The sequence below is a fragment of the Mus caroli genome, unplaced genomic scaffold (assembly GCF_978045245.1).
Source record: "Mus caroli unplaced genomic scaffold, Mus_caroli_1 scaffold_5, whole genome shotgun sequence".
Lineage (NCBI taxonomy): Eukaryota > Metazoa > Chordata > Mammalia > Rodentia > Muridae > Mus > Mus caroli.
The window spans coordinates 155,261,977-155,274,412 of record NW_028227260.1 but is presented as its reverse complement, the minus strand read 5'-3'; the positions used below and the strand labels follow the sequence as shown (position 1 = coordinate 155,274,412).

Genomic DNA, 12,436 nt, shown 5'->3' with positions numbered 1-12,436 from the left:
CGTGGGAGGTCAGAGCAAGACAAGAGGATCAGTGACTAGCCTATCTAGTTTATTCATGAGTTTTAGGTTCAGTGAGAAACTTTGTCTCAAAAAGAAAGGTTGAAAAGGATGGAGCAAGGAAACTAATGTCAACCTCTGGCCTCCACATGAACATCTGCACACACATGTGCATATACACACCAGCATGTACAGACAGGGGCAAAAAGTAACACGAAACAGATTATTAACAAGCAATGGGAGCTGAGCAGTGGTGGAGCATGACTTTAATCCCAGCACTTGGGAGGCAGAGGCAGGTGGATTTCTGAGTTTGAGGCCAGCCTGGTCTACAAAGTGAGTTCCAGGACAGCCAGGGCTATACAGAGAAACCCTGTCTCAAAAAGCCAAACAAAGAAACAAAAAACAAAACAAACAAACAAACAAAAAAACATGAGACTGGAGAAATGGCTCATCAGTTAAGAGCACTGACTGCTCTTCCAGAGGTCCTGAGTTCAATTCCCAGCAACCACGTGGTAGCTCACAACCATCTATATGGAATCTGAAGCACTCTTCTGGGTGTGCCTGAAGATAGCTACAGTGTACTCATATAAATAAAAATAAATAAATCTTTAAAAAAACACAACTCAACAAAAACAGCCCAGGACTGTGTAGATTCACACTAAAATTATATCAGACCTTTAAAGATCTGATATCAATGCTTTTCATATTACTCAATAAAATAAAAATGACAGGATGCTTTCAAAGCTATTCTACAAATCCTAAAAACATACACAACAAAATAAGAAAATTATGAATCAATTTCTTGTTTAAATACTGGTGTAAAAATCCTCAGCGAAATATTTGCAAGCTAAATTCAACAATGTATTTAAAAGATAGTAGCACAGTCCTTTAGTGTTTTGAAGCAAAGAACAAGAGGTTACTTCATAATAATAAGTGGGCTGATTAACCAAACAATTCTAACAGATCTCAGGTTACACATCAGACTATTAATTTGAAATATGGAGAGTCACAGAAGCCTGCAGGAAGGGACAAAAGGCAACACTTGCTTGCCTGGTCAGTGACTATTGTGTATATAAGAAAAATTCAGCTGAAACTGTGAGTTGGAAGCAGAATGTAGTCCAGTAGGGCTTCTTAAATTTTTTTTTCTACTTGTAACCTCCCACTTCATCCAAGAAATTTTTATTCAATTCCAGCACATAAATATATAAAATAGGTACCCAAATCAAACATCCATTGATAATAAATAATAAAGAAAAATATTTTAAAACACTTTTTCAGTAGGCATATGGTCTTATTTGCTTTGATGAAAGCAAATCTTCATAGTAATACAATGTATGTGCTTATTTATTTTTAAATTAAGAATTAAATCTTGGGGGAAAGGTATGGGGGACTTTTGGGCTAGCATTTGAAATGTAAATGAATAAAATACCTAATAAAAATATTTAAAAAAAAAAGAATTAAATCTTGGGCCTGTTTTGTAGGTAAAGTCACTTGTCACTAAGCTGCTTGAAAACCTGAATTGGATCCTTGGAACCCACATGGTGGAAAAGAGAATGCTTACACATTGTCCCTTGACCTTCATATGCATACTATGGTTAATGTGTGCACATACTCTCATATAGTTGTTCACACACATATAACAAATAAATATAAAAATGAAACTTATCTGAAATTTGATCCTGCAGGAGATAGAGCATTAATTTTTCTCAGAGTCAATTGATTTTATAATCATCAATACTGATAATATCGCTTTGCATAAATTACGTAATTAAAAAATGACAAATGTTTAGAGCTATTCCAGAAATTGTTGGAAATTTTATATTAATCCTAAGTCACATGTATTTACTGATTTTTTGTGAAATGCAAGCCAACACACAGCAATTTTAAAAACCAAACACTCTAAAATAATATAATACAAAGATACACACTGAGGAATGACAATAGGAAAATATTGAAAGTGAAAATATTGAAAATTTCTCTAAGCCATTATCTTTCTATAAGAACAGAAAATTTTTATGTGCCATAGAAACAACATAATAATGGCATAATACCCTGTGCCAAGGCATTTTAGGAAGAGTTTGTTGGTGTGATGGCTCACACGTGAAAAGTATACATGTTGGATCTTCAAAACCAAGGCTTCAGTGAAGTTGTAGGATGCACAATGGGTAAATACTGCCAGAAACACCTTGGATTCATTATTCATTTGGTTTTGATAGCTTTTGATAACATTTAGCAAGGTTTTACTGTTGCTAAATTTTGGTCAACATCTACATTCAGTTATACAACCTATATTGTGTGATAACCACAGTTTAACAAGGTAGGTTGTACTGGAAAAAGATGGAGCCCTCTGTGGTAGTTTGAATATACTTGGCTCAGGGAGTGGAACTACTGGGAGGTGTGGCCTTGTTGGAGGAAGTGTCACTGTGGAGATGGGTTTGTAGACCTTTCCTCCTAGCTGCCTAGAAAACAGTCTTTTGTTTGCCTTCTAAACAAGATGTAGAATTCTCAGCTCCTCCTGTTCCATGCCTTCCTGGAAGCTGCCATGCTCCTCACTTGAAGATAATTGACTTAAACTCTGAACCTGGAAGTCAGCCCCAATTAAACGTTCTTTGTTCTTTAGAAGAGTTGCCTTTCGGGGTGGGGGGAAGTGATGGGCTCAGCAGTTAAGAGCACTGACTGCTCTTCCAGAGGTCCTGAGTTCAATTTCCAGCAACCACATGGTAGATCACAACCATCTGTAATGGGATCCAATGCCCTTTTCTGGTGTGTCTGAACACAACTACAGTGTACTCATATACATAAAATAAATAAAATATTTTTTAAAAATTAAAAAAAAAAGAATTGTCTTTGTCTCTTCACAGCAATGGAAACCCTAAGACACACTCTAAGTATGGAGGAATTAAACTTTTGCAGGCTTCCTCTATACAGTTCATATCAAGTACTTATCAGACCAACAGCTATAGAGTAAAACTAATGGACAGTGAAACAATGCTATGAGTACCACAAGAAACTGACTCTATGAGGTACAGCACAAAAAGTTGTAAATTTAGAAGGTAAACCTCAATAGCAGAAGTTTTAGGCATCATGAGTAAGGAACTGGGTTCCTTCTCTTGCATTAAAAACAATATCACATTTTTTAAAGTTAAATTTATTTTATTTACAAAACAATCTAGAAGGAGAAATGGGCAACTTGGCCAGGCAGTAGTGGCACATGCCTTTAATCCCAGCATTCAGGAGGCAGTGGTAGGTGCATCTTTGAATTTGAGGTCAGCCTGGACTTTAGAATGAGTTCCAAGACAGCCAAGGCTACATAGAGAAACCCTGTCATGAAAAAAAAAAAAAAAAAAAGAGGAGGAGGAAAAGGAAGAGGAGGAGAAAAAAATGGACAAACTGTTGCCAGACATGAAATTTAAAAATGGAAACTTTTACACCCCTTTTTCTATATAACTGTAAAAGGAAGCAGAAAAATCAGTAAGGATGTAGAAAATCTAAAAAACAATATCAATCCAACTGGACTAATTAATATTTATAGAACATTCCACCCAATGAAAGATCCATCTTTTTCCATTCCAACACATAATATTCACCAAGTAAAACTACACTGTAGATTATAGTGTAGCCCTAATACAGTTTTTAAAAAATATAAATCATATAGTTTGCTCTTGGATCTTATTATAGTTTAATCAGAAACTAATAATAAGAAGAAAACTAGAAAAGTTCAGAATATTTGGGAATTAAACTGGAAACTTTTGTGCAGTCTTTGGCTCAAAAAAGGAAAACTCACAGAGAAATTGACTAATGTTTATAATGAGTGAAAGTAAAAACAACATATCCAATTTTGTGGGCTACACCTAAAGCAATACTTAGAAGTTTACAGTCTTAAACACTTGCATTAGAAGTTAAGAGTTGAGCCTGGGGGTACAACCCTACAAACCCAGCTACTCAGCAGGATGAGGCAGGAAGAATGCAAATTTATGGCCATCTTAAACTACAGTCTCCATGAGCAGAGGACCAGTGTGATAAGGGAAGAATTCCTTTGCAGACAAATCAGGGTCTCCACCAGAATTCTAAGACTCCTACAAACTCATCCCTTCATTTAGAGACTGCTAGCCAAACCTCAAAGCTCAACAACTAAAATTAATATTTTTAAATTAAAAAAGTAGCCATGGTATCAATAAAATTAAACCCAAAGCAATCAGAAAGAAATAATAAAGATGAGAGAATAAACTATTGAAATTAAAAGCAAAGAAGATAATAGAGATAAATGAAAATGAAGGCTAGTTCTTAGACTATATCAGAAAATTTAACAAAACTCTATCAAGAGTGATCAGAAAAACAGAATAAACAATGAAAGTTACAGAATAATAAAAAGGGAAATGCTATTACAGATCCTATAAGGGACAGGACAAAAAGGAATATGGCAACTAACCTAATTTCAATAAATCTGGCTGTTCAGTAAAAACTAAGAAAAACCTTGACAAACTAAACTTCTACCGTTCATTCAAGATATGGATCCTCCAAATAGTTCTTTAAAGAAACGGAATTCTAAGTTAATAGCCTCCCCAGAAAGAAATGGTCAATTTCAAATTGTTTCAATGGTAAATTCAACCAGATATTTAAGGAAGAAGGAATACTAATACTAATTCTATGCAATATATTTCAGAAAACACAAGAGGAGAACACTTCCCTTTTCATTTTACATGGCCAAAGCTAACCAAAGATAGTCACGCATACACCAAAAGGAAAACTATGTTTGTTTCTTCTATAAACAGAAGCACAAATGTCCTCAGCAAACAACTAGCAAAGCAAGTTCAAGATACATGGCAATCGCATGATTTTTATCCTGTGAATTCACACCTGGCTCAGCATTGGGAAAACAATGAGTCTAAGGATGTATCTTGGCATAGAGTGCTTACTAATAACATGTGCAAGGTCCTGGGGTCCATGTCCAGTATCACAAACATAAAAAGGAATCAAAGCTAGCTGTGGCCGTAAATACCTGTTATCCAAGCACTTGGGAGGCTAAGGCAGGATGACTGTCACAAGTCTGAGGCCAGTCTGGACTTTATAACAAGTTCAAGGCAAGGCTGTACTACAGAGCAAATACCTTCTCAAAAACAGCAAAAATTAAATAAAAACAGTCAGGAAGCCCTCATAGTAATAGGCTGAAAAAGAAAAGCAACTTATTACTTTACAGATTAAGAAGTCTGAATCTATAGTTTTACTTTTTTTTCAGTAAGCCAGGTGGTGGTGGTACATTCCTATAATCCCAACACTCAGGAGTCAGAGACAGGTGGATCTCTAAGTTTGAGGCCAACCTGGTCTACAAAGAGAATTACAAAAAAGCCAGGGCTACACAGAGAAACCTTATCTCAAAAAACTAAAAATAAAATAAATGAAAACCAAAAAAAATTCAGTAAATTGGCAAATTATGGAATATATTTAATTTGGTAAAAAGTGTCTACAAAATACCTATAGCTGAGGCTGGAGAGATAGCTCAGTAGCTAAGAGAACTTGTTGGTCTTGAAGAAAGCCCAGATTTGATTCCTGAAACCCACATGGCTGCTCACGTTTGTCTATAATTCCAGTTCCAGAGGGAACTGGTACCCTCTCTGGCACTTGTAGGTACTGCATGCACATGGTGTGCACATACACAATATGGGCAAAACACCCATATACATAAATTAAAAATAAACTTTAAAAAGAGACTTACAGTTAAAACTTGAAATGAAAAAAATTAAATGATGTCATCACTAAGATCAACACAGTGCAGGATGTCTTCATTCATCATGTCTATAAAACACTGATCATACTGCAAGTTCTAAGTACAAGCAAGGCCATAAGTACTAATAAGTGACTTGAGCAAGGATGTAAGGTATAAACTCAATAAAATCAATTGACACAATAATTTTAAAATTGTTACAGAAAAACAAAGGACCTAGAATGGCCAAATCAACTCAGAAAAAGTAAAACAAAGTTGGGCAGCTAAAACTAACTTTTTATGAAGGTAGGCTCATTAAACAGTATGGTACTGGCATAGAAATGAACAGTTTGTCAATAAAATAGACATAATTTAAAATCTTATATTTTTCAATTTCACACATTTTTAAGGCTTGGCTGGCCATGGAAGTTCATGTTTTTAATTCCAAACATTACAGAAGCAGGATTGCCATGTGTATCAGGCCAATGTACGCTACATAGTGAATTCCAAGTCAGCCTGTACTATAGTATGAGAACCTGACTCAAATAAGAAAATTAAATTTTGGTACTGGAAAAAGTACTATAAAGATAATGAAAAAGCAAACTACAGTGTGGTAGAAAAAGTTTGCCTATTGCATATCCAACAAGAAATTTCTCTATTCAGAGGTAAAAATAGCATCTGTCACTTAATGTTGTTATAGTAACCAAGTTAATAAATTAGCATAGCATGGCGTGTGCACATGTGTATGAAGTCCAGAGGTTGGCATTGGATGTCATTCTTCAATCACTTCTCTACTTTTTTTTTCTAATGAGCCTTCTCAATGAGCCAGGAACACACCAATTCTATCCAGTAATCCCAAGGTTTTTCATGTCTCCACCTTCTCATTGTTGGGATAATAGATATGTATCAATATCTCCAGCTTTTATGTGAGTGCTGGGAACCTAAACTCAGGTCTGACTGAGCTGTTTCTTCAACCCTCTAGCATTACTTAAATCAAAGGAACAGAAGTAAGCTAAATGTTCATCAACAGAAAAATTGTTAAATTATGGTACATCTATTGTAAGCAATATTACACAATGATTTGAAAATGAAGTAAATCTGTATGCACTAACTTGGAAAAATGTGTAGACTACTTATAAAAGGAAAGATAAAATTATTGGACAATTGCATTTATGTGAAAAGAAAAGTATATATTTTCTAGGAAATTTTCTATAATGATACCACACATCTAAGAGCTCTTGTCCTTAGGGACAATCCAGAGAAGGATGTTGGAGGGGAGAACTTATATTCATTCATTCATTCATTCATTCATTTCTACAATGCTTGAATTTTGATGATGAGCATAAATGTCTAGATTACTTATAAAACAAAGAAAAAGGAATGAACTTTCTTTTTTTAAAAAGGGAGAGGCAATGATAAAAACTGAGTTTCTGTTGGCCTTGGCTCATGTAATCAAGTGGATGAAATACAATGTACTGAATGATTTGCCTGAAAACAGACTGAGCTTTTATTCATTACTTCAAACATTGATGGCTTGCCAACACAAAGAACTGAATTATTGTCCCAGTTGTGCTAACTAGCTTTGTTATGTTACTGTGTTAAATATATTATGGCTGCGGAATTTATGAAAACTGTAATCAAGTTTTTTCCATTTCTTCCAAGCACCAAACACTGAGCCTACTTTAGAGATGGCACCCAGCTAATGAAAGGAAGTAGAAACTACACACACAAAAGCTTAATTAAAATGACTAACAACACTGTCTGACCTTGTTGAAGTCTCATCAATGCCCTTAGGTGGTAAAAGGGATTCCTGCAGCCCTTAGTGATCAAAGGAAATAATTGTCTTTGAGGGAGGAAAAATGCAGTCTCTTTAAAAAAAAAAAAAAGTTAAACTTTATATGCCTCAGTAAAGGGGAACGCCAGGGCCAAGAAGTGGGAGTGGGTGAGTAGGGGAGTGGGGGGGGGGAAGGTATGGGGGACTTTTGGGATAGCATTGGAAATGTAAATGAAGAAAATACCTAATAAATAAAAAAATTAAAAAAATAAAAGTACACGCACTGAAAGCAAAAAAAAAAAAAAAAAAAAAAAGTTATCAACCAGGGGACTAAAAGTCAAGATTTATGCCTTGGAATGTTGGTAATATGGCTCCTAAGTTCTCTTATGTTTTCAATCTTGTCCTTGATGCCCGTAATGAGAGTCATTTAAAGAATTACTGGATATTTTCAGAATGGCATGAACTTTCCAATAGCTGATTCAAGATGGTGAATCTGTAGAACAAGATTTATGGACGACCCATCTTCATGAACCACCACCACCACCAAGGAGCAAGCAGCACTACCTGTCCATGTGAGACATAGGAACATGTTTTTGCCTCCTCAGTATTCGGTATCAATGCATCTTCTCTCTCTCTCTCTCTCTCTCTCTCTCTCTCTCTCTCTCTCTCTCTCTCTAAGAATTCTTTTTTTGGGGGAAGCGAGCAGTGGTCGCTCATGCCTTTAATTCCAGCACTTGGGAGGCAGGCAGATTTCTGAGTTCGAGGCCAGCCTGGTCTACAGAGTGAGTTCCAGGACAGCCAGGGGTATACAGAGAAACCCTGTCTCGAAAACACCAAATACATACATATATATATATATATATATATATATATATATATATATATATATATATGTATGTATAATATATAATATATATTATACATATATATATATTATTATTAATATGAGTACACTGTCACTATCTTCAGACACACCAGAAGAGGGCATTAGATCATATTACAGATGGTTGTGAGCTACCATGTGGTTGCTGAGATTTGAACTTAGGACCTCTGGAAGAGCAGTCAGAGCTCTTAACCACTGAGCCATCTCTGTAGCCCATCAATACATCTTCAAAGCAGCTGAAAAGTTAGGGAAACAGCTTGGATGAGAGATGTGGGACTCTGTGCTTAGGAATTTGTGAAATCAAAAACATGATATGGGGCCAGGTATAGTGGCAATGCCTTTAATCTCAGCACTCAAGAAGCAAAGGCAGGTGGATCTCTGACTTTGAGGCCAAACTGGTCTACATAGTGAGTTCTAGCACAGCCAAGGCTATGTAGAGGCCCTGTCTCAAAGAGAAAGATGGGGGGAGGTGGCATACTGATATTATTCAAAGAAGTGTTTATATTTTGCATCTGTGATGGCTACATGCTAAGTAGAACAACATTCTTTTATTCAATAGCACAAACAACAAAAACCTATCATCATAAGGAATATGCTAAGAAGGGACATGATGAGAAAAAGAGTTAGATTGTATGGAAGACTTCTAAGAGTGAGTCACTGTCTAACTCAGAAATGGGGGAAGGGAGCACTGAGAAACTTCATATTCAGGAAAAGCTTCTGTTACAAATTTTAGAAATATCCATACATTATTGATATCTGCTTATAATTCCACCCCTGAACTTCTACATGATATGTGTGCTCTTTAATATGGAAAAAAAAAGTACTGGCTGATGAAATAGGGACACCAGTTAGAAAACTATAGACATAAGTACCAGGTAGAACCCCATTTGTGGTGGAATGCCTCAACTGACTGCAAACCTGAGCAGGGTAGTTCCCACATGCGTGCTTTGGTTTTGCAGAGAAATTAGAAATTATAAAGGACAAGGATCCATCAAGCTACTTCCAGTTCCACCAAACCCCAAAGGCAAGAAATCCTAATATCTGTATATACAACCCCCTAGGGACTAAAGTGATTCTTGTTAATGGCTAAAGACAGCTCAGTAACAATCGAATCTTTAAGCAGAATATTTTTACGACCTTATCCTGAGAACACTAGATATAATGAACTTTTTGAGTTGTGTGCAACTTATTTAAATATGGTCATATGATGGGTAGAAAGATGTAGTTCTCGGGGGGTTCCTTATTTCATAATAGGAAATGTCAATGGTTCCAGCTGTACTAGAAAAGCTCAATGTCATCATAAAGAATATGCTGAGAAGGGACATAATGAGAAAAGAGTTACACTGTGTGGTAGGCTCCCAACAAGAGTGTTCTATGATAGCTATGACAGTACTCATTACAAGAGGAATGCAGCAGCTTCACTGAGTGGCCCACACAAGTTTCCTCTTACTGTCCACGTCCCTGTTCCTCGCCCTGTTCTCGCTGTGAAATGGAACTCCAGTTGGAGACAGGGCACCCTTTAGAGAAGTCTCTCTGGTTGTTCCAGCATATAAGCTGGGTTGGGGGTTTCAGCTCCAACCCACCTCCATCTACCGCTGAGTGTGGCAGTATAGAGACACTGAACACAGCAGGCAAGAGGCACCAGGCCAGCCTGCTGCAGGACTCAGCAGAACTTTCCAACGTCCAAAGGCCTCGCCTGCAGCTAGGGCTCTGGGAACAGTTATATTTGGCGCGCCTAGAGTCAGGGACTCCCCAGGGCCACGGCCAGCCCATTAGCAGAGAACCGAGGGCACGAAGGCCAGGGTTGAGTCGGCACCCCTACTCACATAGCGCTGCAGCTTCCTCTCGGGAGGCGACTTGATGAGCCAGCCCATGCACACAGTGTCACCAGTGCTCATCCTGGCCGCCGCCGCCGCCGCTTCTTCTTCTTCTGCTGGTGCTGGTGCTGGTGCTGGTGCTGGTGCTGGTGCTGGTGCTGGTGCTGGTGCTGGTGCTGGTGCTGGTGCTGCTGCTGCTGCTGCTGCTGCTGCTGCTGCTTCCTCCAGCTGGGCTGGCCGCCTGCGACAGGAGGAAGTCTATCCAGGGATGCCATGGGGCGGACCTACCTACATAGCGCCGCCCCAAGCTGCTGAGCGCCGCTCCCTCCACGCCCTCCCCCCAACCCCCAGACTTGAGGAAGGGATGGACAGTAGTTGCTGTTCTTGAGTTTAGACTGCGGGGGGAGGGGGCGGGAGTGGAATAAGCAGCAAAGATAAGAAGGCCCCTTCGAGCAATTGCTGTGCTTCAGGAGGCTCTGCTTCTGGAGACCCCAAGCAGGATGCTTTGCTGCTGTCTCCCAGGTGCCTAGAATGTTACCTTCATAGTTATAGCAGAGGGAGGAAGGAGCCTGCCACCCCTCCTCCCCCCAGGAAAACATTAGGTGACCTAATGGCAGCCAATGATCCTGTTGCTTTCGTCACCCTCCCTGAAGAGCTATGTCAAAAAGGTTGGTTTCCTTGCCTCAGACGCTGAAGAACAAAAATCTATGGCTCATATCTGTCATGTATATAGTTAACAGAGAAAGAAAGACTCCTCTTCCACTTCCCTGCTCCACTTGATTGTTTGCAAAGTAGTGTGATTTTTATGCCCCTCTTCCAAAGATCATTGTGTTCAATAATGAGCTTCCAGGGCAGAACTGTTTAAATGTTCTAATGAACACAAATGATCTGAATTCAGCAGTAGTACTAGCTGCACCTTACTAAACTCTGGGTTTTTTTTTTTTTTTTTTTTTTTTTCGATTTTCGAGACAGGGTTTCTCTGTGTAGCCCTGGCTGTCCTGGCACTCACTTTGTAGTCCAGGCTGGCCTCGAACTCAGAAATCCGCCTGCCTCTGCCTCCGGAGAGCTGGGATTAAAGGCGTGCGCCACCACGCCCGGCAACTCTGGGGTTTTAAAAGGTAAATATAAGGTTGAGCTAGCTTGTATGCTGGGAACTCTAATAACAAAAATAAACAACTGATATTTATTGTGACTACCATATGCCAGCCATTGTCATAAGTGCTTCACAACATCTACACAAACACCCTATAAGCTATATTGTTGAGTCAGTTTTGCCATGCATAAGACGAGAAACAGAACAATACTGCCCCCTATATAGAGCACACACGTAGGAAGTTACCAATAGCAGAGTTAGTTGTCTATCTCAAGGGTTAGCCCCTGGGCTGGAGAGGTGGCTCAGCGGTTAAGAGCACTGACTAACCTTTCAAAGGTCCTGAGTTCAAATCCCAAGAACCACATGGAGGTTCACGATCATCTGTAATGAAATCTGATGCCCTCATCTGGGGTGTCTGAAGACAGCTATAGTGCACTTATAATAATATAATTAATATTAATATAATATTTTAACATATAACAATATATTAGTCGATATGTTATCATATTAATTAATTGTGTGTTAATTAATATGCATTAATATATAATATATGGTGATAAATAAATCTTTTTTTTTTAAAGAGAGTTCATCCCTCTAAACACCACCTTGTCTTTGTGAACACACTTTAAAAACTGAAAAGCACCGGGCAGTGGTGGCGCACGTCTTTAATCCCAGCACTTGGGAGGCAGAGGCAGGTGGAGTTCTGAGTTCGAGGCCAGCCTGATCTACAGAGTGAGTTCCAGGACAACCAGGGGTACACAGAGAAACCCTGTCTCAAAAAAAACCAATAAATAAATAATTAATTAATTAAAACTGGAAAGCACCATAGTAAAGTTAGAATCAGCATCCAAGATGTGAATACAATCCATGTGATGTTTGGTGGCATCTGGTCAGCTTCCTAATATGCAATGGTCTTTTTTCCCTGGTATAGAGCTTCTCACTTGGAAATGATGATTAGAAGAAAAATTTACAAAAACTAATTCGCACAACATGACATTCACAATGTCTAGGGAGAGAGGACCATATATATGCAGGGTTCATTATCATTGTACAAGCAGGGATCAAAGGAGAGAGTTCATTCTAGGTGTTTCAAGTGGGGATGGGTTAACTTCACAAAGGTAGCACTTAGCAAACTCATTGGCAGAACAGGAGGCATGAAATCAAGGAGTGT

The 12,436-nt window shown here is 38.4% G+C and overlaps 1 protein-coding gene across 2 annotated transcripts in view; it reads right to left on the bottom strand.

Annotated features, from left to right (window-relative positions):
• Gab3 (GRB2 associated binding protein 3) overlaps nucleotides 1-10,357 on the bottom strand; it is a 150,246-nt gene extending 139,889 nt beyond the window's left edge. For both annotated transcript variants that reach the window (XM_085837806.1, XM_085837807.1), the window contains exon 1: nucleotides 10,182-10,357. In XM_085837806.1, the coding sequence (XP_085693932.1) occupies nucleotides 10,182-10,253 (72 nt within the window). In that variant the 5' untranslated portion in view covers nucleotides 10,254-10,357. The remainder of the gene's footprint in view (nucleotides 1-10,181) is intronic.
• Between the last annotated feature and the right edge of the window lie 2,079 nt (nucleotides 10,358-12,436).